Genomic DNA, 26,960 nt, shown 5'->3' with positions numbered 1-26,960 from the left:
GTGTCCTAGCGATCAAGCCGGATGCACTTATGTCCATCTGCTAACCAATGCAAGCCTAGGTCCTACTCCTGTCATCAAGTTATAAATATTCTGAGTAAAATACAAAGTTAACCTTTTATTTGACCATGGTCACAGAGTTCTTCATTTGTTTTGCCAAGACCAAAGAGTTTCTCTATTTGATCACAGATTTACTTCGGTCAAGGAGTCTAAGATTCGACCAAGGAGGATTGATTTCGGTCAACCAGAGTATTTGTGCTTAATACAATCAGAGAGATTTCACTAGGGTTAACTATTTTGACCTCGGTCAAGGTTCTTAACCACGGTCAAAGAGGGTTGACCAACCAAAGTGCTTCTATTTTGTGTGCACCAGTGGGAACGCCCACCGAGATTAGGACTAGTCTAGAGATTTTACTTGCATGCAAGAGCTAACAATTAATAGGTGCCATGGTTATATGCTACAATTGATTGTTGCAGGTACAAGAGAAAGGTAGATTGCCCTACTTTTAAGGGGCTAAGGCTGCCTACAAGGAGTTTTCAATAGCATGTAACCAACCGCTTGGAAGGCTCTACAGCTATCAATTCATTGGCATGTAACTAGTAGGTAGCTAGGGATTTGACACGTGGCAATTGCCATGTTGGGAATTTCCATCTCCTTGTAGTTTTCTTCTAGCCTGTGGATCCTGTGACAGCCAACCACGAGCTGAGAAGCTTTGTACTCAGATCTCCTTCATTGAATAAAATATATTTTGCGAGTTTGGGTTTGGGGGGGTTTCCAGCCTGTTGGTTCTGGGGCCTAGTGTGTCTGAGGGAGAATATATATATATACATATGTGTATATATATATATATATATATATATATATATGTATGTATATATATATATATACGTATACATACATACATACATACATACATACATACATATATACATATACATATATGTATGTATGTATGTATGTATGTATGTATGTATACGTATATATATATATATACATACATATATATATATATATATATATATATACATATACATATATATATATGTGTGTGTGTGTGTGTGTGTGTGTGTGTGTGTGTGTGTGTGTGTAGAGAGAGAGAGAGAGAAAGAAAAAGAAAGATATATTAACGTCTGCAAGAGGCCTCGCGGGCCTATGAGACAAAGTGCAAATCCAAGAAGTACCTCATACAAGCCACGGAGGGCCGACACAAAGGGTTCACTAAGACCCTTGCTAAGAACTGAAAACTGAAAGCAAAAGGTAAAATGCTAGCATGCTCATCTAGTGAGCAAAATACTAGAGTAGCAAAGTAACACAAGCGTGTCAGGCGCTCAGGGCTAGCACTCCTAGTACGTGCTCAGGTTCCATATATCTAGGTAACCTGGTGGCACTCTAATGAGATGCGAGAAGCTCTTGTATCTGTGTTTGTCGAGCTGCATCGCAACGTGGGGGAGGGTGTGGTCTCCTCGATCTCTGGATCCGGTGGACTACGTCAAGGGTGATGCCTCGTCTCTGGCGGTCTCCTCTGAGAAGGGATGAGATAGATCGGACCTCGATCGTGCGTACTCTAGGCTCTCTCTGTGTCGCACGTGGAGTGTGTGTCACTCGTCTGGCCGCATCGCGGTGGACAGTCCTACTACTGATCCACGATGCTCTCATCTCATCAAGCTCCTCTCCCTCAGCTACACTGGCAGCTAACTCCGATGCATAGAAGTCTATAACAAAAGTCTATGATCTGTCGATGGTGACCTATGGCATCAGTCCATGCTGCTCTCTGGCCTGTTGCATCAGTGTGTCTCTCTGTCGGCGCATCTCAAGCAGGTAGAGCCCAACATAGACCTGATCGTAAAAATGTATCAATGGTGTGAGTGAACCAAAGCCATGTCCCTCCTGAAAGAGGCAATGATATTGTCCCCGGCTCTCATAGTAGACTAGGCAGACACACAGAAAACGCTCCTCTGTCTCGATCTCCCCCATCTCGCATAGTGTGCAAGTCCTCTACTCTCTGGGTATGCCTCCAGCTCTCCCTACCTCAATCCGTAGCTGATGTAATGAGACTCGTAACTGACCAATGGCGATCCTCAGTGCATGTGAAACTCTCCTGTCCTCAAGATACTGAGGTCTAATGACAACATCGTGCTTTAAGATCCTCAAGAAGTGATCATGGTAGAACTAGATCTTGGTGGAGAGCTCCAACCGTATGACACGGTTGATCTCATCTCGTGGGATCATCTCGGGTGGTGCATCCAGACTGTACTGAAGGAGGGAAGTCTGTCCATTTGAATGCCGTGACTACCAAAACATGTGGATATCCATGCATACCATGCCGTATCAACACCACTCTCTGCTAGTCGCCTAGAGGACTCTAGTTCTAACCGGTAGTCTCCACTAGGGTAAGGCCCAAACTCTGTGTAGAAACGTCACTGTTTGAAAGATGGCATCAACCTAGAGAGGGGTAATGGCGAACTCTGCCTGTATAATCTGATGGGGGGCTGAGGGTTTACTCCGAATCATCCTAGATCCCATGGTCACCTACAGTCTCTCAAATCTCTTCCACTCCGTCGCTGAAATATCACTCCCCCAGAAAGAAAGAAAGGAAGAAAGTCATATTAACATCTGCAGGAGACCTCATAGGTCTATGGGACAAAGTACAAAGACTTACAACATCTAGATAAGCCTAAGGGTCAAGGAGTGCGTATGGCATCTCAGCTCGATTATTATATCACACAGATACATACTAGGACTATAAAACTAATAGAAGTGGCCTTCATAACATCAGTTTAAGAGTGAGAGTATTTAGGTTAGATTTGAAATCTCTAATTAATGTTGTTCCATCTCGATATACAGCCCATTTTCCAGCTTTACGTGCATCCTTCAGTTTGGTGAGCTCGACACTCCTTTGCTTGAGCTGAGTTAAGGTGACTTCCTTAGAGATCCAAATCCTTGTGCCCTTCAACTTTACATGCATCCTTCATTTTGGTGAGCTCGACACTCCTCTACTTGAGCTGAGTTAAGGTGACTTCCTCAAAGATCCAAATCCTTGTGCCCTTCAACTTTACGTGCCATTTTCCAGCTTTACGCGCATCCTTCATTTTGGTGAGCTCGACACTCCTCTGATTGAGCTGAGTTAAGGTGACTTCCTCAGAGATCCAAATCCTTGTGCCCTTCAACTTGTTTGTCTAACGAAGAATCTTAATTCTCCTTGCTCTCTCCTTGAAAAACACTTGTACTTGCATTCCTGTTTGGGGGACACAAACCTCACGTGCTGAGAGAGAGAGAGAGAGAGATTTTACATTTATGGAGGTCTCGTTAAGGAATTTGATTGTCGGTTTTGTTGGCATTCATGTAAAAAAATGACGACCAGTGGCAAAGAGAGTAATTTGTTTGTCGTTCGCATAAGGAATTTCGTTTTGCATTGGTATCAAACCTTGGCACAATTTCTTTCTCAAGAAGCGATAAAACAAGATCAGATAATTCCATGGCTAGTCTAGTATACAGTGGTGGTGAGTTCAAAGGAGAAACAAGATCCGAACGCAGAAAGAAGGGGCCGCGTCTCATCAAATAATTCCATGACTGAGTAGATGCAAAGGGATCTACGACCCAAATCATGAGTAGAGATTGCCTCTTGTGAACAGACAAACTCACCTTGGTAGGACGACGTCGAAGCTAAACAAGGCGAGTTGACTTTATTTCAACAATGTCGGTGCCAGTGGTGAGAGTTTTCTACCAGCGCCTCACCTATGTGCTAAGCTAAGGCATCGCGAATCCTTAAGGAGCACGCTGAATGGATTTTTTTGTGCGACTGATATCTTTTTGTATCGGATGAAAATGCCATGTAGAGCATATGTAAGAGCACTCATGCATAGGAGAGAATAGCACTAATAGATGCACATGTAACTATCGTGGACAGGCTAGAAGATAGTAGCTAGAAAATAGCATGACCGTGGCCTCCTCTATTTTTTGAGATGATTTTTGTATTGAACATATATGCGCTTTTATGGAGAACCCTTATTGCAGCAAATGATGACGAAGACCTTGTAAAAAAATAAAGAATGTGGAAAGCTGTGAGAAAAATGGAAGCAAGAGCAAGAGTGATCAAGAAGAGAGTGAGCTAAACGTAGTTCACTCCCAAAGTGTACTGAATGAAGTACAATGAAAGAGATGAGGGGTTTTGTCTAAGTGACAAAACCCTATCTAATCACTAACCATCGTTAGAGATTAGACTATGGTTAGGGGAAAAAACCTCTAAGAGGAAAAAGTGCCCCTAACCCACTTACTACATTACATTGGCCACCACTGCCTAGAATATAATAATAATTCTAACACCCCCCTGCAGTGCCAATGTGGTGTACAAGGTAGTGATCAATCACCAAAAGGAGATAAGTTTAGGGCACTGCGAAGTGCCTCAAACTTCTCACATGGAAGTGCTTTGGTGAAGATGTCTGCAACATTGTCATGTGTTGACGCATCCTGCATGCAACTTCTCTCTGACATAATGATAATGAACCTAAATGTACTTCGTGTGAGCATGAAACAGAGGATTCTTTGCCACTCCTATAGCACTCTCACTATCAATGAGAATTGAAGGAGGACCCTCCAATAAGAGACGAAGATCAACGAACAAACATCACAGCCAAACACACTCAACTGTCACTGTGAAAGCTGCCATGTACCACAGTTATGCTCAAACGCGTTTCATGTTAGAAAACAGAAGGAAAGAATCACTCTAACCTCCAGCCAAGACCTCTCCCACTCTAGCAACACTCAACTCAGATAACTGATCACAGATACAATACTCACTCAGAGAAAACTTAGGCAGAGAGAGAATATATTCATCCACCGGATGGTGGGCAGAAAACTGGCTCCAGGAGAGCAATACAAAACTCAGCCAAGTGCTGAGACAAACTCCAGGAATTCTCTCTGTCAGAAGATGCCAAATCTGAGTGCACAGCACAGCCCAAATCAGAGGCTTTCTGTCCTGCACTGGATGACTGAAATGAAGGGAAGTGTGGGCCTTTTATAGGCACTGCCCAGGCCTGTTGGTCTGACCGACCAGCAGGGTCGGTTCCCTGACTGGGGACCGACCAGGGTCGGCCCTGGTCGGTGGCCCTGGTTGGACCGACTGGTCCTGCAACAGGGCCCTATAAAAGGGCGCCCTGTGCAGCCAGTCCTTTGCCTCTAGGAAGGCATGGAGCCCCCCCAAAATGCTGCTGTTTGCTGAGTCTCTCTTTTCCCATCCCATCTTGCCCTCACTGCCCCTTGTCCCCACAAAACGGGGGCTCACAGGTGGGAACAGTGAGTCTCTAACACCCCCCCTCAATGTCACAACTGTGGGCCAATCCCCATGCGTTTGATGAGGTGCTCCATCTGTTCTCGAGGGAGTGCCTTCGTGAAAAGGTCGGACAAATTGTCGGCGGTCGGGCAGTAGATAAGCTCGATCACGTCGTCGATGATGAGCTCTCGAACAAAATGATAATGAACTTCGATGTGTTTGGTCCGCGCATGGTACACTGAATTCTTTGCAATAGCTATGCAACTCTGATTGTCGCATATCAGCACTGTCGCATTCTCCTGACACACATCCATGTCCTCCAAAATCCACCGCAACCACAATGTTTCACAAGCGGCTGTACACGCGGCTCTGTACTCTGCCTCTGTAGATGAAAGGGATACTGTGGGTTGCTTCTTACTTAGCCAAGAGATGGCTCCAGATGCAAGTAAGAAACAATATCATGTCGTCGACCTTCTGGTGTCCACATCACCTGCCCAATCACTGTCACAGAACCCGCCTAGTTCAATGCCTTTGGTGTAGCTGATCCCAAAGGTGCAAGTACCCTTCAGATACCTCAGCACACGTAAACCTGCATTCCAATGATTCTTCCTGGGAGAAGCAGAAAACTGACATAACCTTATCGTGCATACTGATGGTGGTAGTGATCTGTTGCCCAAGGTTCTTACCCATCTGGGTGATAGCTGTATCGTGCATAGCCATAGCAGTGGTAAGCTGCTGCCCCAACTGCTGACCCATCTGCTGAAAAGCCCCCTGAAGCATCGAGGCCAATGCATCTAGAAACTGTGTGTCGGTAGGCATAGCAGAAACTGGCTGTGAAGGAGATGCACCCTTTGGGACCGGCATCTGCTCCTGCTGAGCAACATCGTCACCGTGCTGAGATGACTCATCCGACCGGGGTGCACATTTGGGTGCCATGAGTGACACGAGGAAAATGTGCCAAGTGTCGAAGGCTCGATGTAGAGGCTCGAGAGGTGTCAGTAAAGAGGCTCAAATGCAGTCGTTGAAGAGGTTCGAAGGAAACTCGGTGAAGAGGCTGGAAACGGGGCTCAAAATGAGCCACGAAGGTGGCTTAGAAAGGCCCAGAATAGGGCTGTAGGAGTACCCTAAAAGAGGGCTTTTTTTTTTTTTTTTTTTTTTGGGAGCTTAGGACAACTGAGACACCTAGGGTAGTCTCATCTAAACCAAACTGACTAAACCCAACCTTATCCAATCACTAACCTAACTAGACCTAACCAGACCTAAACTAACCTAACCAACCAAACCCAAATAGCTAACCAACCCCCCCTAAACCCTAGCTAACGGACGACGATGCCACGAACGGTGTGGAGAGAAAGGGCGACGCTCACGGACGACGATGCCACGAGCAAGATGCCACGGACGGTGTGGAGAGAAAGGGCGTCGCTCACGGACGGCGATGCCACGAGCAAGATGCCACGGACGGTGTGGAGAGAAAGGGCAACGCTCACGGACGGCGATGCCACGAGCAAGATGCCACCGAGGTCGAGATGCCACGGGCGACGACTTGCAGCTTGGGCCTGCTGGGTTTGCAGGGCTGCTTCGTTACGGGACGCCTGCAAAGGAAAAGGGGCAACGAAAAGCTGAGTAGTGCATGAGCGTCGTGGACTCTTCTCGGCTCCCAGCCTGGTCGTGGGCTTGTGGAATATGCGAGGATAGGCTTAGATAGGCACGTAGCAACGAGTATCGGTGGCCTTGCGTCTGTCAGCCGACGAGCTGGTGGTACCTTGCTGCGTCTGGCAGCCTACGAGCTGATTGTACCTTGCTGCATCTGTAGACGTCTCAACGTACTGATTGCTTTAAGGCACGGTTGGGGAAGCCAACGGAAGCAAGGTGCCAGAGAGCGGTGCTCTGATACCAATGTAGTGAAGGGGGAAGGGGCAGATTTGGAGATGGGGAGAGAATAGCAGAAGGAAGGGAGAAGAAGGGGAAGGAGAGAGGAAGAGAGAGAAGAATGAGGGAATAGAGAGAGGGAGAGAGAGTGTGTGAGCGTAGGCAGCAGGTAGCAGGAGGGAGAGTAGATAGGATTAGATGTCACATCAAAAAGTCCCTTACAATCCTTTTGGGTTGACTTATATAGTCCCCCACAGTTCCCACATTTCCCCTACTATTCTCCCATCTATTTCCCCCTTAAAATCCTTCTTTTTCCCACCTTCATTACAATCACATGTCTGTACTGAGTTAGGGAATATGGGGATTACACCTCGCGGCGTAGCAAGCTACCATGGATAGCTCTATCCTCTTCTATGGCACTTGCAGCAGGAGGGGACCAAAGGTGCTGGTATGCACGTACAGAGAGATGGTTTGAGCGACTAGGGCTTCACATGGATAGACTACCTCCCTTCCAGTACAGCATGGATGCTCCGTTTTCTCCCCTCCTATCACACGAGGTCAACCAGGTTATCCGTGAGGATCTACTACAACTACACGCATTTCGGACCTGGTTGGGACCGAGTGAACTCCCAGTGAAGCTTAGCTTCTACAGAGATCACTTCTTACATATCACAGCGGAGAATTTCATTGACTTACGAGGATACACGCAGATTCACCTACCCCTCTCGCCGAGGGTCTCTCTTGGGCAGTTCTGGGTCTCTTCACACAGACTTCGCATCGAGAGTGGTAGAGCAGAGCGACTACCTAGGGAGAGGCGCATATGCACACTGTGTGACATGCAGGAGGTTGAGACAGAGGAGCATTTCATCTTCAGGTGTCCTGTTTACTATGAGATTCAAGGGCGTTTCCACTGTCTCTTCAGGGATAGCTATGGGATTTTGGCCCATTTCCTCTCCTACCTAGACCAGCGGTGTTTGGCAGGTTTCATTCATGAGGCACTTAGACTCTGCGAGAGGATACTCCGAGCAAGGAGACAGGAGTAGACTTCTTCCTCGGCTGATCCCTCTCAGAGCTCTATCATAGAGTTCTTTTAGCTAGATCACATGGACCCCCACGCGACGAGGCCTCGACATGACCATGACACGGAGCGTGTGACCCGATAGCTCAGACAGAGGATCGACACACACATCGCACTTGGGGACATCTCCTCCTTGTTTAGAATCGGAGCCTGACCGACGAGGGTTACAGTAGCCTACCAATCTCTACCGTGGCCTACCCATGATTAGTGGAAAGGCTTCCATTCTAGTTGGCATAATGTGACAATCAATCTTTACATCAACACAAAAAACTGTCACATCCAAATCATTCAAAATCCCCAAACATCTTACCTTCACATGATTTGCTAACCAAATCTTGTACCCTGATACTCCATTTAGGTCAAAGCCTAGCTATTCGACACATGATTGTGTAATTACGCACACCTCAGCTCCACCATCAACATAAGCTTCCCCTATGGATTTTCCTTTATGCCAAGCATCATTTATAGGGCAAATGTCATGCAATTCTTCCAAGGTTTGAACCCTTACCGTCTTCTTCCTCTCCTGCTTAGGTGGGTTGACTAGTCTCTTCCATTCTCTAGTCGATGGCAAAGCTGACCATATGAAATGTCCACTTTCTTACTTATCAAATCCTTTTGGAGAGAGTAATTTTCCCGAGCTCCCCCAAGCGGTAAATCCCCTATTTGGAAATGCCTTCGTGGTCTTGACCTCTTTTTGCTTGAAGCAGAATCCCCTTCCTTCTGTTTCCCCCACTTCGCATCACCATGTCCATTTTCTGGTTGTTTTTTCTCTTGCCCTTTTAACCGGCATCACTTCAAGATCTTCTAAATGTATTGGAGAAACATCGGCCTGCTTCTCATCTATCTTTCCCTTCCTTTTTCCTCAAGTGTCAAACCACTTGTTCCAGGTATTCCCTTTATCTCTATTCCAAAATCATTTCCGCGATGATTTAAATTGCTCGTGGAGGCTTATCACAATTTGGACTAGTATGGCCCCAATCCCCACAATTATAACAACGATAGGTTTCAAACCTCCTTTGATCTCCTCTACCTGCTCCTGGATCCTGTCTATTCCCTAGATTATAGTATGGTAGCCTGGGTCCTCTGCCTTCCTCTTCCATCTCCACCCAACTGATTCAGACTGAGATTTTTGAACAAGTCCACCACCTCATGCATTTCTTTACGAACGTATCATCCTTAGTATTCTTTGTTTCTTCCTGCGAGACAAAGGTGTTTGCAGAATGTTGTTCCTCTCTCCTAGGCAATTGTTGCACTCCCATGCCCATCTGCTCCATTCTAATCATCTTCCACTCTTTTTCCTTTGCCAAATCAACAGCTTTCTGAAAACTAGGTACAGGTTTGAGTTCCAACTTCATCCGCAGAGGGCCTCTAAGTCTAGCAACGAACTTCTTCTTTTTTAGCATGGAGGGTTTTTGCTAATCCCTAGTGACACACACCAGCGATCCACAGGTGGCTGAAGTCCTGAATATATGCATCAAGGGGACCCTTTTGCACGAAATTTGGTATTTCATGCCACGGCTTTTCCAAATCTTCTACCCTCCTGTAGTGATGTAGAAAGGCATCCCTTGCTAATTCAAACGTTACCTCTACTGGTGGGCTGTTTGCCGCTTGGGTGGCTTCATAGGCATGAAACCCTCTCCTGGCTTCATCTTGCACACAATATGTAAAGATCCATAACGTGAAGGCTGGGTCTTGTTGATTCTTGATCAAACAAGTCATTTCCAACTGTTCCATAAAATTTTCGGCATCTTGCTGATTCTTGATCAAACGTTACCTCTACTGGTGGGCTCTTTGCCCGCTTGGGTGGCTTCATAGGCATGAAACCATCTCTTGGCTTCATCTTGCACACAATATGTAAAGATCCGTAACGTGAAGGCTGGGTCTTGCTGATTCTTGATCAAACAAGTCATTTCCAACTGTTCCATAAAATTTTCAGCATTTTCGCCCGACGTCCCATGAAACAATGGGAAGTCTTGAGCCATAACTTCTAATGATCGACGACCAATGATTCGGGTCTTTTAAACTGAAGGTCCGGCCCCGATCCTGCGAGGTGGCACAAAAAACGTGATGAGATTGGAAGAGCTAGCTAGAAATGCCTTTATAGCTGGGACAACAGTCATGTTTGCAAACACATCGAGAAAAAATGCAATCACGATTCCCAACACAAACTCAAATCACCATAAACTGGAAACACTATATGCTGATAATTGCAAATAATTGCTATGAAATACAAAGATGACCAGAATATAGAACAATCACAACCTTCAAAAAATCATAATCTCGTAGATAGAACCCCTTGTAGGATCAAAAAGACTTGTCACCAAAATGATCGACTCGATGCCCTGGAGCTCAGATGGAACCTTGGATATTGCTTCCAATGTTCTTCTTCTTCCCTCTTTAGATTATTTTGTAGCCAGCATCTCGTAAGTTCATGAATAACCCTGCCAACAACCTCGAACCCCTGCCTAGCAGATTTTCGTGATCATATGTGATCCATAGCAAAAATCCTCCGAAACAAACTGTTCTACTATCCTTCGTACTATGCTCATGGGAGGTCGCTGCTGATTATCTTGTGTGTAGCTGCCTTCAATTCAGCACTCACTGGCCAGACATCCCCTTCTTTTTCATCTGGGCATGCCTCTAAAAAGAGTAAGAGATCCCATCAGAAGAGCAAGAAAAGGAAGAAAAAGAGTAACAAGTCTTCTCCCTCCTCCAGTTCCTCTACTACTTCAAGCCCTCTTCTTGTAGTTCCAATTCTTCATCTTCCCCTGAGCCTATACGGTCCGAAGCAAGCTGCAGAAAAGGCTTTTGAGCCTCAGGAGTTCAGTTTGTCACGTATAATGGCTAGTATGGCTACACAAAAAAGGCCATGCAGTTCATTAGACGATTCGATGCAGCTTTTGGCTCTGAGAACTTATGAATCATTAAGTTAACAATGGTTAGTTTTCATTTGACTAGGACAGCTAGTGCATGGTGGAGTGCATAGGCCACAAATGGCTCAGCTCTAAAAGATTGGAAGGGCTTCAAGAAAGCCTTTTACAAGCAGTTCATGCCAAAGCAATTCATAGACCATATCCTCCTTAGCTAGAAGAGCTTGCATATGAAAGCAGGAGACACAGTAAAGACCTATGAGCAAAATTTTGGGATGCTTATTTGCAGATTTCTCCTTTCAAGAAGGTCTCTAAAAAGACTCAACTCACGAAGTACATGGCTTGCCTTCCTCAGATACAAGCTATGGTTAACACCCAACACATTAAAGGCATACAAGACATAATGCATTCAGCCTTTGTGGCTAGTCTCAAACTCCGATAGTCAACACATATTCTAAGTTTGCCGGTCTCTCTTTTGGGTACAATGACAATTCCACTGACCCAATCGGAGTAATCCACTGGGTAGATTAATCCTGCTTGCTCCATTTTCTGTATATCTGTTTGGACTGCCTTGCCGTAGTTGGGATTCATGCGGTATGGACCTTTAATCACAGGGTCTGCATCGGGATATAAGTCGATGCTATGCTCCATGAAATCAGCGGGCACCCCCTTCAGATCCTTGTAGGACCAAGCAAAAACATCCACAAATTCTTTAAAAAGGTCGGTGACTGCAGCTAGAAGATAGTCATGTTCCCAGACCCAAGTGGCTAACTTCAAATGCCTGGGTTGGTCCTCACTTCCAATGTTGAGATACCGCCAGTTCCGTGCCTCATCAACAGGGGCAATGCATTGGGATGTTGAGGTACTTGGTTCACCCATTCTCAGTCCTGTATGTGCTGGAGTATCTTCAAGGGGAAAGTCCCCCTCCACTTCTCTCAACCAAGATGAGGGGTAAGTAACTGGGGGGTTCTCAGGCATTGACTGAGATGTAGAATCAGTAGATGTTGCAGATGTTGTGTGCCTTCAATGCCTCGGTGACTGTTTCAGCATGCCCCGGTAAGGTAAGCCTTCCACCTCATAAGTGGTTTCCGGAAGGTCTTGAATTGAGGGGTGGTCGGCTTCTGATAAGAAAAGGTCAAGCAAAGTGAGATCGGCCATGTCCTCATCTCTGTATCCGGTATGCACCCTGGGTCCGCCCAAGACCTCAAGCTGTTGGTGGTGATTCTCCTCAAGTTCAGCAATGTCTATATCACTTTCTTCTAAATCACTATCATCATCAGTCTCGTCTTCATTAGTGTTCCTGTTTTCTCTATCACCATCATTGCACTTAGCAGCACCATGGTTGTACACCGTAGTACCATGGTTGTGCACCGTAATACCATGATTGTACTCTGAAGTACCATTGGTGGGTTGTGCCCTACTAGCCTCGTCCCTAGTAGATCCTTCATTGTATCCTATAGTATTGTCAGCATCATTTTGACCAATGTCCTCCATGTCGGCCACTGGACGATCCTCAATGTTTACTGCAGTACCATCATTGTCCTCAGTACGATCTGTGGTGTCCACTGTAGTACCCCTAGTGACCATTCTCTTATACATGTGTGGACTATTGCAAAGTCCAAAGGGCATCCTTTCATAAACTAGTTCAGCCAGACCCTGTCGTTCTGGGTGGATTTCTGATACTGCAAGTAGGTGTTCTTCTTGATCTTCTTGTTGGCATAGTTCCACCATGTTGACCGCTAATGAGCCCAGGGCTCCCATCCAATCCAAAATGACAGCCTCCTCGTCTTCTTGATCAGCCCGATCCAACAAGTAGGTCAAACTTTCAAATCCTTCTAGGGTTGTCTCCTCATTGATACCTTGGTCACCACCCCTGGGCCAGTCCCCACAGGCCCAATGCTCCTCTTCGACTCCGGCTTGTTCTTCAAAATCCTCCTCTCCTAGTTCTATTGGTATGTGCCTTGCCTACCCTGTGACCATATCTATTTCGAGGGATGTCGATCCCAGGGGCAATCGAACTTCATCAGTTGACCAATCCTGAATGGCTTTTGAAGACCGCAACCATGGCCGACCAAGAAGTAGAGGGTAAGTTTGTTCATTTTCGGTCATATCAAGGACAACAAAATTGGAGAGAAAAGTTACTCCGCCAATCTTCATGTGAACACCTTGGACTGCACCCATTGGTTTTACTCTGCGTTGATCAGCCATGCGTACCTGAAAGTGAACATCACTTGTCAACTTCAACCCTAGTTTTTGGAGTGTACCTTTTGGCATAATGTTCACAGCCGCCCCACCATCGAGGAAGACGTCCTTCAGCTCCACTCCATGGATCTCCACGGTGAGCTTGGGGCTTTGTTCACAAGTGAGGGCAGCGTAGGCAGAGAAGTGGTCCGGTGTAGACCCATGCTGAGCTGGTAATGTCTCTGGTGGTGGCTCACTCGGAGTAGATCCCTTGTGTCGACCTCCTGGGAGGCGATTCAGAAATGTAATAGTCTGATGCTTGATTTGGGGGGACAATAGACAAAGTTGTCGTAGAGTGAGGTTGGGTTTGAAATTCATAAGATCTTCAAACAAGGAGTAGTGGTGGACACTAGCATTAGCCTTTTGCAACTTCATCCTCCTAGCCTCTGGCCGAGGGTCGAAGCTTACACGAGGATGTGGATGTAGGTCTGAACTGTGAGTCATTGTCTCCAGTGGTTTCTCTTCCATTACTCCTTTCCCTTTTTCCTGGGCAGAACTAGGTCTTGTCCCCATAGCCTCTTCTCTGTTGAGTGCTGTTGGGGACAAAGTGGGTGGACCTACTCGTGCCTCCTTATCCCGGTACTGTCCGAGGGTTGTCACTTCTGTTGCAAACCTCACAGTTCTGGACTTGCGGGATGGAAGCTGAGGTGTGCTACCTTCATCTTCAGAACTTGTTTGAAGATCTCTCGTGACACCCTTTACTACCTCCTGATACCTCAAAGGCATAGAGTGATCCCCCGAGGATGAGGCACTCCCAGAGTTAGTGGTTGACCTTAATGGCTGTGGGCCCTTCGAGTTGGTTTCTGAATCACTATCAGAAGCCAGCATGGGTGGTCTATTCCTGGGCGTACTGTGTACCTTGGAGGAGGAGAATGACCTCGGTGGGGGAACACTTGTCGAACTCATTGGTGCTGAGGTCTCCGGTGCTGACTCTGTGTCACCCTTACATTTGTCACCTTTTGTATGTGACCGTGTCACAGCGCCCAACACTACGCCAATCAAATGGGGATTGTTGCCCTCCCCCGCCACTACTACATCAACCATATTCACTTGGGATGCGGGTTCCACTCTTCTATTGGGACAATCTCTGGTGTAGTGGTCGTTTGTGTTGCATTGTGTACAAGAGGGTCCCCCGAACGGCTGTGTACAATCATCTTGGTAGTGGCCGTACTCACCACATCTGTAACACATGATGGGTCTTCTAAAGTTTGTACCTCTGCCTGCACCTCCGCGTCCACCTCTGAAACCACCCCTTCGACCGCGTTGATAAGAGGGTCCATAGCCACCTCCTGACATAGGTGGTTGGTACGGGGCATAGTATGACTGAGGATAGAAATAAGGGGAACCAATTGAATTGGGGGCAGGAGCTTGGAGCAAAGGGGGAGTCGGAAGCAATGGAGGTGGCATGACAGGAGGAGGAGGTGGCTCAGATGCTCGTGCAAGAGGGGGAGCAGAAGATACTTCTGCTGGACCAGAAGTTATGGGTACCGTTCTGTTGACTGCAGCAACTAGAGGTTCCCCCGAGGTATACTCTGGAAGAAGCTTCCTTAATCCTTTGAGGTACCTACACTCAGAGGCATCATGTCCATGGATCTCACAAAATGTACAAAATGAGGTAGAAGTAGGTACCTTTCGCTTGGAGGGGCACTCCCAGTAACCATGGTTAGAACCCTTGCATTCGGTGCACCAAAGGCCACTTCGAATTTGGGCCTCAAAGGACGATTGGCCATCCACCTTTATTCTATCTTTCAGGCCTTCTTTGATTTCTTCTAACTCCTTCTTGAGTTGCTGCCATGCGGATGATCCCTCCTCTCTTGGGAGTTGGGTGGTCGTATTCGTTGATGAGGCAAAGCTTAACTGTGACCGTTCCATCTTGACAGCTTCTTTTAGGAAGTCTTGAAGTGAGGCATGTTCAGGGAGTTTATCCACCAACCTTATAGCAATGGAAGGGGGTAATGCTTTCAAAAACCATCCCTTCATAACAGCATCATTAGGTGGCACAGACATCTTTGCCGCCAAGACCCTCATCCTTGTGTACATCTCAGAGATGCTTTCTCCAGGCTTCATGGTGTCAGTGGACAACTCTTGGACAATCATGTGTTCGAATTTTTCCAACTTGAAAGTGCGTAAGAATTCCTCCCTTAGGTCTGTCCACGTCTGGAAGTGGTCCGGAGGAAATTGACTGTACCATACATCCGCTGCATCCTCCAATGACGAAGGAAAGATGTGAAGGAACGCATGCTCATTCTCCACACCTTTAGCTTTACATGCTGTGAGGAACTTCCTCACATGAGCTTCCGCATCCTCATGGAGGTGGCCTTTGAACTTTTGAGTCTTCACGTGGACCTTGTTGAGTAGCTCAAGAAGTCTAGCTCTGTCTGGGGGACTGAGAACGGCCATCCCCACCCGAGAGGTTGGAGAAGATGCAAGAGTTGGAGGGAGTCCCGATGGGGCTGTAATGAGTGTTGGTGTTCCCAAGGAGGAGACCACCCCGACAACTCCTCCTGTGGAGGACCACAATGGGGAAGTCACTACTGGTGTAGTCATAGAGGGAGTGTACCCAGATGGTAGCGCGTAAGTGGGGGGTCTCGGTGTCGCAGAGGGAAGGGGTGAGAACATGGAAGATGTGGGGGTGAAAGAGGATGGGAGAGCATTTGGGAAAGAGAGGGACGGAGCTGAAGTCATGGATGAGTAGGCAGAAGGGAAGGAAGGAGGTGGTGGAAAAGGCAACACCGGTGTGGATGGAAAGGGAGATGAAACCATCATGGCAGGTAAAGGCATGGCCGGAGCAAGAGTACCCCCCAATGGAATAGATGTAGAAGAAGGATTAGCCAGGAGCCCGGAGCTATGCATAACAGATGAGGTAGCAGCTTGTCCACACGAGGTTGAGGCGGGAGCAGATGGAGTCACCACTCCGGTAGAAGAGGTGGTTGATGAAGACATCGTTGCACGAAGAGAAGAGGGGCTTCCTTGACCTTGATGAGTCCCTGAGGAGCCCTCGTCCTTAGTACCCTCTTCTTTCACCTGTTCTCCGCTTTGCACTTCTTCTTCTCCGGAGTCCGGATCTGACCACCAGGGTTCCTGTTGATCCAAGTCAATGAGAGTGTCGATGAAGTTACTTGCTCTGGCTACTGCCCCAGTGGGCTCACTTTGTGCTCGAGTTGAGGGCTTCGCAAACTTACGTCGCACGTAATACTTCTTGTACCTAGTTTGGTCTGCCGGAAGTCTTTTCTCCACTCTCCTCAAGTACCTCCTAGTTCTCTCACTAGCTCTTTCAAAGGTTTCAGAACTACTCGGCATAAGACCTCTCTCTAGGACCTTAGATCACCACTTCACTTGTGCTACTCAATACCAGCAGAGTCCCACCGTGATCGCCATAAACTGTTTGGGGGGGAGGGGTTCCTATCCTTCCGGAAGTGTTACCGGAGGCCAAAGGCCACTGGCGTGAGAAGCATGAGTTTTGCAATGCTCTAATGCAATGGATCGTGCAGAGCGCACGGTGCAGTAGTGTGCGAGTGTCGTATGCTATACTGCAGTGGACAACGACGTACGAGTGCACTATGCTAAATGACAATCACCGGTGAACTCCACAACATAAGCAAAATAAGAAAATCCTACACTGGTGAACAATCCCCATATCCGGAAGAGACAAGCGAGATGAGAAAGTGACCGAGTTGGCCAATGTACATATCACTGGACGTGTCCCCAGGTCACAAGTCGCAAGTCACAAGAATACACAAGTCGCAAATCAGCAGAATACACAGGTCTATCCCCATAGTAGACAAAAGGTGCACACAAGTCTCTCCACATTCTCTCCTTGGCGAGCTCGTAGCTCTAGCCTCTATCTCTCCTCACTCTCCTCTCTTTCGCTCCCCTCTCGAATGCCGAATGCCCCCATGCCCAATGCGAATGCCTCCTCTTCTCTCTCCCTTCTCCTTCATCCTCATCCCCCGCCTTGGAGGGTCCCTTCTTCGCTGAGAATTCCCCTCTTTCTTCCCATTGGTCATCCTCTTATCTCCTTAGCTGTTGAGGATAGCCGTTGCGCCGCTGGCTCTCTTGATGGCTTCGGCGACTTCCTGACTCCCTGACTCGCCAGCCTGATGGTGTAAATTCTCCATGTGCAGGTGAGCTGGTTCACCGCACCTCTTGATGGCTTCGGCGACTTTCTGACTCCCTGACTCGCCAGCCCGATGGTGTAAATTCTCCATGTGCAGGTGAGCTGGTTCACCGCACCACTGCACCACTGTATCACTGAACCACTGTGTAACATAAATACTCCTGACTGCTCCATGTGCTAAGCTCACTCTCCATGTGCGCAGCTCTTGATGAGATCACTTTGGACACGGTAACTCCTGGTTGACCTGTGTCGACCTGTGGTTGACCTGTGTCGACCTGTGGTTGACATGTGTCGACCTGTGGTTAACATGTGTTCACCTGTGGTTAACATGTGTCGACCTATGGTTGACAGCCTCGGACAGTACTCCTGATGAACCCGTGTGATTGCGTGGCTAACTTGTGTTGACACATGGTCAACATGTGGTCAACAGATGTCGTCATGTGGTCAACGCCTGTCGACAGGTGGTCGTGTGATAAGGTAACAGTAGCATCTACAAACAATTTGTTCCCCCCAACCGTATGTTTTCTTTTGCTTTCATTCCACCTTACATCCCCTTTTGTTCTAGGAGTGCATGCTTTCAGGTATTGAGGACATTAAAATAAGTGATGTTGATGCAAGAGAGGTTGCAACTCCAATATGCTCACTGGTATAGAGGACGTGTCTTGTGTTGCAAGTGACTCGAACATGCTCATTGGTATAGAAGACTTGTCTAATGCTCACTCGTATAGAAGACTTGTCTTGTATTGCAAGTGACTCAAACATGCTCACGGGTATAGAATACTTGTCTTGTATTGAAAACAACTCAAACATGCTCGCTGGAATTGTTGATATTAATGATCATGATCATAATGTTGTCATTGGAATGGAGGACAGAGATGGAAGAACATCTAAGAATTTTGATGGTCCTAATGTACTTACTAGCACAAAGCATATGGATGGCAGAACATCTAATTGTGAAGGAGAAATAGTTCAATCACAAAATTCAAGAGGCATTGGCAACAAGTTGACTTTACTGAACAAGTTGTCTACTAGATAGCCAATTCCAAGATATTATAAAGTGACATCAACTAATTCCCAAGGTCACTCTGCATATACAGTAATTTGAATATCCAGATCTCCATTATTATCTTTACTGTAAAGTCTTCATCCACACCTACTTGGATACCAGTCCAAATCTAAAGGTTGAGGGTTTTACATGATAGAATAGGAAGCAATGGAAATTGAATGTGTTGATCATTAAAACTTAATCTCAGTGTAAGGCAACTTGTAGCCATGGTCTGGTAATCGCACAAGCACCTAGGCAGTCACTTTTGAAGGCCATTTTCAAAGTTAAAGCTCATACCTTGGCAAGGTACATCATATTCATTGCCTAACGCATCCAAAAAAGGCCTTGTCACTTTATATACCTCCATCTGCTCACATATAAAACTAACAGGATATTCAAAACTGGTCACAGAGCAGCTGTGATGAAGGCATCCAAAAGAAAAAGTTATTGATACCTTTTCTGACAACGGAAGCTCATCAATGAATATGAAATAGTCTTCAACTGGCGATGCAACAACAAGATCCCTATAAGCAATCCTTATATTAGAATAATACATGATCGGCATACTACATTCTGTAAAATTTGGATAAATTTGGTAAATGTTGACACATGTCAACAGATTACCCTTATCGAATGAACATCAAACATCTTGTGATAGAAAATGGAATTTAGAACAAGACCCAAAGAAAGGAAGAGAATCATAAAATAACCAAATAAACAGGAGTTCACAATTGCAACATGGGTAAAGCAAACCTAGTATAGCGGTACAGCAAGCCCTTTTGGATGCAAAAGAGAAAGCAAACAAATTTTGAAGGGCTTTGGGCTATTAAAAGCTAATTTTTTTCCATAAATGGCAATTTGAAACAGCGAGCTTTTTTTCCTTTAAAGATGTGGAAATTCACAAAAGAGTTCCAATCCTCCACTATAGCACTACCTTTAAGGAGGCAGTGTTCAGAAAAGAATGCTGAAAGTTCGAGTAAAATATAGAAACATCAGCCCATGTTGGTCACCTTGTCATAAAGGGAAAACAGAACTTGAAATGAGACCAAAGACGCATTCTTTCCAAATGACTTGCAGTGCATACATTTCTGGAATGCAAGATAGTCCAAATTCTTGAGAAAATTATACTGGTCTTAACAAAAATACTTAATTTTTTAAAGAAGGCATGTTTTATTGAAAATTAAAAAAACAGCACTCTAGAAGAGGGATAAATGGAAGGACATGTTGGAAAAAGTGATGAACTATGGACTTAGCTCACTAAATTACCCTTGGGGTAATTTTGGGTTAGGATAAATAAAAGGTCAAAAAGAGCAATACGTAGACCTTAGGTCCTAGGGGTATGTCATTAGGTCATCCATGACCTTATGTCATGGACAAGGGTTAGAGATTTTCAAGGGGCCACATGGTGGTAAGCCCCCACATGCATCCACTAGGATACAGACAGATCCACCTCCCCCACTCCCTGAGGATATCTATCGGGCAGTTTTGCATCTCATTGCACGGTCTTCGCAGAATGAGCAAAGGGTATACCTGGAGAGGGTCACGTCTGCACCCTATGAAATCATCAGTAGATCGAGTCAAGAGCATTTCAATTTCAGATGCCTAGTGTACTATGAGATCAGAGGTCGATATCACTGTCTCTTCAGAAATGGTTTCCGACCTCTATCTAGCCTTTTGTCTTACCGAGATCAAAGGTGTATAACGGCTTTCATCCATGAGATCGTCCGATGCAGGGAGTATTTGGTCAGATTGTAGAGGCGATACCAGGACGCACAACCAGACTCCACTCAGAGCACGATCAATGAGTTTTTCCAACCAGACAGCACTGACCAATAGTGCTCAGGGGGATGGCAAAACCTCGAACCTGAATAGGAGGCACGTAAGACTTGCCAGCAGGTTGAGACACATATCAAACTAGGGGACCTTCCTTCCATGCTCAATAGATCGGAGGCTGTTGGAGGTGAACATCCCCTGATGTCACCGTAGAGAGAGAGGGCCTTTGTTGTTGGTGTGCCCACCCAGAGAGAGGCTATATTAGGGTTCAAAGAGAGGACCTTTGCTTGTGGGTGTGCCCGCCCCCATGAGGGTAGTCTAGGGTAGGGCGGACATGCAATTGGGTTGTGTGGCCATGCTAGGGCCCTTTTGTCGTCTCATGGCAGCCCTCATGGAGGCGCACCCTCCTAGACAGCCTCGGAGGCCTGCGTGGCTAGGTGTATGCTACAGCCCAAGCCCCTATAGGCCCTTTATAGACTGAGGTGGACCGTCCTGCTCGTCGGCCAGCTAGGCATGTTGGTCAGGGCATAGGGAGGGGGAGCAGCCCCATTATGTAGGCCTGGGTGCAGCCCTTGTGGAGGGCATGAGGTAGTCGGCCCTAGAGCCCTTGTCGGGCTGGAGGGCAAGGGAACAGCCCCTTCTAGCCGGCCCTTATGTGGAGCAGGAGGGGTCGGCCCCTAGGGCTGCGGGTCGGCCCACATTGCAGGCTGGTCGGCCCCCTAGTATGCTGATCGACTAGGGGGGGCTGGGGCTACATATGTGCCCCCCCTCCATTGTTGTTGGCATCTCAACAGTGGAGCAGTTCAGCATATCTATAGCAGAGGTTTTCCCCACCGCTTTGGGGGTTTTCCCTGAGATCGCTTGCAGTTCTCTCATTTGGTGTGTGTGCGGTGATATGTCAAAAAATGTAGTAAGCTCTCGTGCACTATACATAATAAGGCGTAGGCACATAGATATGCACTTTTATGTTTTGGTTTGGGTTATGGGATACAAGAGACTACTTCTGGAACTATGATGAATGGCTGTATATATTTCAAGATAAATAAAATACGTTTTTTTTTCAGGGGCACATGGAAAATGATGAGAAGCAGTGTGGGTACACCCATATCCAGAGCATTTGTGGTATCCAATGTGACGAAGTTTTTGTGTGTGACTGGATGATTTTTTTCATTTATAACTGAATTTTGGGTTTTCTTTGTCATGGGTGGTATCAAAAATTGAGGATGGATATGAGTCTTACTATGTGTCAGGATTGGGTAAAAAATTGTGGTTGGTTGTGATTTTTCTTGGGTTTGAAGGAATGTGCATTGAATGTGTGGGGTATTAATTGCTTGGTGTATGTTTTTTGGTAAGGGGAAATGCATGAGATGAGGTGGCTAGCAAATGTGGGAGTTCTGCATGGATGTGCAAGCTAGCTACGTGATCAGGTGAAACGCTCAATGGAAGAGGGGAGCTACCATGTTACGTGGTGGAAGATTGCTAGAGTTTCCAAAAGGGTGATGGATCCGTGGCTGTCTCAAGGAGGGGGTTGGCATGCAAATGGAAGGGGGAGCCTAACATTGTAGGGGAGAAGAAGTGCGAAGGAAGAAAGAAGAAGAGTGGTAGCAAAGAAACACAATTCAGCGTGACATCTTTTTCTTCTTCAACGATGGAGTCCTAAGGGAACTCGACTTATCGTGAGGGTAGTGAAAGGCTGGTTGTTGATTGTAATTCATTCTAAGGGAACTGGACGACTTCTTTGCGATACGTTCTTGTTGTGATCATTTGCTGATTTGATCATGGGACATTTCCTGAGAAGAAAGCTTTGCTGCTGGTGTCTTTCGTCTGTTGGTGTGGCGTGAGGACGATCAGTATGGCGATTGATTGATCGAATTGCATTGAGACAAGAGTTAGTCAGTTTGCTAGTTGGTTTTCTAGATTCGAGAGTTCATTCGAGATTCTCCCTGGCTGCTCTTATGAAGTGACTGGATGGTGATAAGGCAGAGGCAGTTTAATATATGCACTGATTTGTCTATGGATCTACCTAGGACCTCGTGATTGGTGGGTTGCTGATTTGACGAGGAAGCTAGATCGCTGACTTATGTTCGTCATTAAAAGAGTTTCCCTGGCTCCATGTGCAACTAGACTTGAGACAAGAAGACATCTGTGAAGCAGTACGTGGTTGTTACCTGATGCAAATACAGAGAGACTTTTCCCAGTGAGCTGTGGGTTCGTTTCTTATATTTTGCTGTTTCTTGCGATGTCAGAAGGTGCTTGTGGGTGTTATGTTATCCTGAGATTGCTATTTTATTTTGGTATTGGTGGATCATGGGCCTTCTACTTTGTATCTAGGAATGATTGCAATGAGCTTGTGTATGACTCGATTCCTTTATTTTGGATCCATGCTCTAGATGGTGTGCTAGGCCACTGTCTCTTGGAGCCAGTACACTCTGCAGGCCTGATTCCATGATTGCCCCGGCCTCAATATCTTCCAATCTGAAGATTACCTGTTGTTTTTTAGCTGTGTTCCTCTTTTGTTTTATCAGTGGTTGGCTCTGTTTCCCTTCATTTCCGTTTAGTTCCGCTGCACTTCTCACATGGTATTAGAGCCACAGTTGGCTAGACCTGAGGTGTGGAGGGATTATTGAGCCAGCACACAGAGAGAAGGTTTAGGGCTGTTGTTCGGATGTGTTCGTGAGGAGTATGTGAGGTGTGGACTGTTTGGGAGTCAAGGAAGGTACACAGACTTTGAAGGGTGTTTTCAGATTCGAAGGGAGGTTTTCTCAAGGGCAGGGCAGCGAAGTGTGAAGGTCTTGTAGGCTGATAGCCTCTTCATCACCATATCCAGGCCTCTTCTCCCCTTCTTTCCATCCATCCCCTTCTCTCCTTCTATCCCATCACCATCTCTTCTCAGTTTCATTCCCTCTTCACTCCAACATGGCGGCCCTATCCGAGATGGAAGAGAGCAAGGCAAAAATTTCCAGTTTTGCCCACCTTCCTGATCGAATGTCAATTGGATGGACTCAATTACCATAATTGTCCGATCATGATGGAGTCTGTGCTACAGTCGTATGATCTGGCGGATTTCATTTTGATGGAAGTTGACAGGCCCACTCCCGTTGTGTCCAATCAAAGGATCCTGTAGCAAAAGGAGACTGAGACCTTGGCTCAGCTGTGGGACTGTCAATGCTAGGGTAAGGTCGTTTATATTTCTTAACTGTACTCCTCACTTGATTAATCATGTGAAGCATATGATGGTGGACAAGAGTATTGGGGAGCACTTGGTGTCCATGAAGAGGGTTTGCCTAGAATTCCAGATGAGATTGTTGGATCCCAAGAAGTTTTCATCGATGCGGAAGCACATCAACAAGTTACAAGAACTTCAGCAAAAGATCCTCCAAGCAGGGAAGCCGATATCTTCCAAGGACATGGCCATAACTCTAGTGTCCCAGCTATCCTCTCAGTATGGTGCCTTCTATTTATCATTGATAACCAGTGGAAGGATGGATGCATTGACATTTGAGGAACTAGTCCCAATGGTGCTTGACCAGGAGGAGAGATTTGTAGGTTGTACCTATGAGAGTCAGCCTGAGGCTTTCGCAGCTAAGCAAAAAGGACGGAAGCATCAGCTGAAGAACGGGAAGCACTCAAGGCATCATGTACACGTAACTAATGTGGCCAGAGAGGTCATTATTGGCAGCAATGTCCTCAAAGGAAAAGTGAGAAGACCGGTAACTAACAGGAGGGTGTTACCGTCGCTACAACATTTACTCCAACCTTCTAGTAGCAACAACAAGATATCAGGATGGATGAGGCAGTGGAGGCATGAAGTCGGCAATAAAATGCTGTCGGCCACTCAGAGGTGCGGTCCTGGCACATCTCCTAATCGTAGCTCTGCGTCTAACCAGGGCTACTGTGACCCCCGTCGATCGGGCTCCAACTCTAAACAAGGAGGGGATGTCTCCAAGTGTGATCTGTGTGTCAACACTCTGTCTGAGCTGTCGGGTCACGGGCTCCGGGTCACGATCATGTCAAGGCCTCGTCTCATTGGGGTCCATGTGATCTAGCTCAAAGAACTCCGTGATAGAGCTCTGAGAGGGATCAACCGAGGAAGAAGTCTACTCCTCTCTCCGTGCTTAGAGTATCCTCTCGCGGTGTCTAAGTGCCTCATGAATGAAACCTACCAAAGACCGCTCGTCTGGGTAGGAGAGGAAATGGGCTAAAATCCCATAACTATCTCTGAAGAGGCAGTGGAAACGTCCTCGGATCTCATAGTACACAAGACACCTGAAGATGAAATGCTCCTCTGTCTCAACCTCCTGTATGTCACATAGTGTGCATATGCGCCGCTCCCTGGGTAGTCGCTCTGCTCTGCCGCTCTCGATGCGAAGTCTGTGTGAAGAGACCCGGAGTTGCCGAAGAGAGATCCTCATCGAGTGGGGTAGGTGAATCTGTGTGTATCCTGGTGGGTCAATGAAACCCTCCGCTGTGATATGTAAGAAGTGATCTCTGTAGAAGCTAAGCTTCACTGGGAGTTCACTCGGTTCCAACCAGGTACGAAAAGTATGTAGCTGTAGTAGATCCTCACGAATAACCTAGTTGACCTCGTGTGATAAGAGGGGAGAGAACGAAGCATCCATGCTATACTGGAAGGGAGGTAGTCTATCCATGTGGAGCCCCGGTTGCTCAAACCATCTCTCTATACGTGCATACGAGCACCTCTGATTTCCTCCTACTGCAAGTGCCATAGAAGAGGATAAAGCTATCCATGGTAGCCTGCTATGCCCCGAGGTATAATCCCCATATTCCCTAACTCGGTACAGATATGTGATGACCTGAAATGCAGCATCTAGCTGTAAAGGGGGTGACCAAAACTCAGCCTAAATGATCTGGTGAGGAACGGATGACTTACCACAAATCATCCGTGATAGCATGAGAACCTGTAGCTGCTCCACACAGGCCCACTTTGTATCTGACAAGTCTGGCCCCCAACAAGGACTGCCGTACATCCCCGCTGGGCGAGCCAAGGAGTCAAAAAGCAACCCCTTGGTATGTGGATCCTAAAAGTGTGAGCGGAAGCACTGCCTCTCTAGCCTGGCCAATGAGGCATACCCTCTACTCAAGCGTGCTTGCATCGCGGGTCTCATAGTGAAGCTCGGTCCAGAGAAGATAACCCCAAGATAAGTGTATGATGAAACTATCTCAACAGATGACCCCGCAAATGTGAACTGCTCCTGGGGCATGATGGCTGGAGATGTATTGAAGATCATGACCTTGGTTTTACATAGGTTGACCTTCAAATCATGAGACTCACAAAAGGACTGTAGTGCATCTAGGTGTCTCTGAAGCCCCTCTGCTGAGGAAGACAAGAGAGCCACATCATCTGCATAGAGCAAAATCTAGATCAGCGTGCCCGCAAGAGAGCAACCTACACCCCCCTGTGTCTGCATCACTATCTCAAGCTCGTCAATGTAGAGGCTAAACAAGGTAGGCGACAAAGGACACCCTTGTTTGACCCCGATGGTACTCATGATCTCGTCTGTCCACCCGAATCCTGCCCGAACTCTGCCAAAAACTCTCTCGTAAAGTGCCATGACAGCCCAAATGATCTCCTGGTCATAAACCAAGTCTTGTAGGTGCCGTATGAGGCGGGCTCTCGGGACCGTGTCAAATGCCTTGCGAAAATCCACAAAGCAACAATAAACCCTCTGCTTTTGTGACCTCGCCTTCTCGATGATACATCTGAGCGTCAGAATGTGGTCCATGCAATGAACTCAGTGCATAGTCTCTCATGATCCTTCGCTCGGCCATTATGAAGTTTCATTACAGCATCCTTTACCCCTCCTCTAGTGAAGAGGGTGCAGGATGTGGGACGAGGCATGTGTGAGAGGCTAGGGACTGGCTGATTTGGGATGTCATAAAGTGTGCGTGCATAATCAAACCAGATCTGGGTGTCAGTGAGTGGTGGAGGGGACCATCCTTCTAGAAATCTCCGCTAGAAGTCCTTAGAGTTGTTACTAAACAAAATGTTCAGTAGCTCCTCGTTTTGACGAAGGAAGTCTAGTTTCTTCCTCCATACCAGTCTACGGTATTCACATAGCGTATCTGGTGCGCTCGGAAGACTGTTTTTGGTTTCGAATCTGAGTTGACGGCGTAAGGCCTTACACTCATCATCGTACCAACTATTACAGGGTACGGTTCGAGGGGGTCGTGGGCGGGTGGAGCGGGTGGTGTGGGGAAAAGCATGAATCGCAACCTCGTGTAGTGAGCGAGTGACAAGGGTAGCACGATCCTCTAAAAGGGTATGCAGTCAATATAAGCGAGAAGTATGTACAGACGGCCAGAGTAAGAAGGTGAGTGATCCCGATCAAAGCATATATAAGCGTATATCGTGGTAGGTGGAGTAAGCACTGAGTGGGGTGGAAGGTGCTGTGCGAAGGGAGGTGGAGATGCGAAAGAAAAGGTATGTGTGATCAGCCCCTGGGGGGAGAGGTGCTACAGGAGCAGATTCTCAGATTCTCCTCCATAAGTAAAGGGTCACGCAATCGAAGTTCTAGATGAAGTTTCGAGATCGTGGAACCCATGAGGCGGTCTAGTTGGATGAAAGTTTTGTTAGGAGTTCCCATAGATTTTGGCCTACTACTTGGAAGCAATGAACCTACCGCCAGGTTAAGTAGAAGGAAATGGTACATCATGACACACTGGACTCAACATTAAGCGC

General features: G+C 46.8%; 1 protein-coding gene across 2 annotated transcripts in view; it reads right to left on the bottom strand.

Moving 5' to 3' along the window:
• Positions 1–26,960, bottom strand: part of ATXR2 (histone-lysine N-methyltransferase ATXR2) — a 198,992-nt gene that overhangs the window by 60,495 nt on the left and 111,537 nt on the right. For both annotated transcript variants that reach the window (XM_087396398.1, XM_087396399.1), the window contains exons 11-12: positions 18,942–19,011; positions 18,785–18,854 (exon numbers count right to left, since the gene is read on the bottom strand). In XM_087396398.1, coding sequence (XP_087252524.1) covers positions 18,785–18,854; positions 18,942–19,011 — 140 coding nt within the window. The remainder of the gene's footprint in view (positions 1–18,784; positions 18,855–18,941; positions 19,012–26,960) is intronic.

The sequence above is a fragment of the Dipteris shenzhenensis genome, chromosome 25 (assembly GCF_047967505.1).
Source record: "Dipteris shenzhenensis isolate YYH24624 ecotype China chromosome 25, Dip_SZ_1.0, whole genome shotgun sequence".
Taxonomy (NCBI): Eukaryota; Viridiplantae; Streptophyta; class Polypodiopsida; order Gleicheniales; family Dipteridaceae; genus Dipteris; species Dipteris shenzhenensis.
This window is presented reverse-complemented; position numbering and strand designations above follow the sequence as displayed.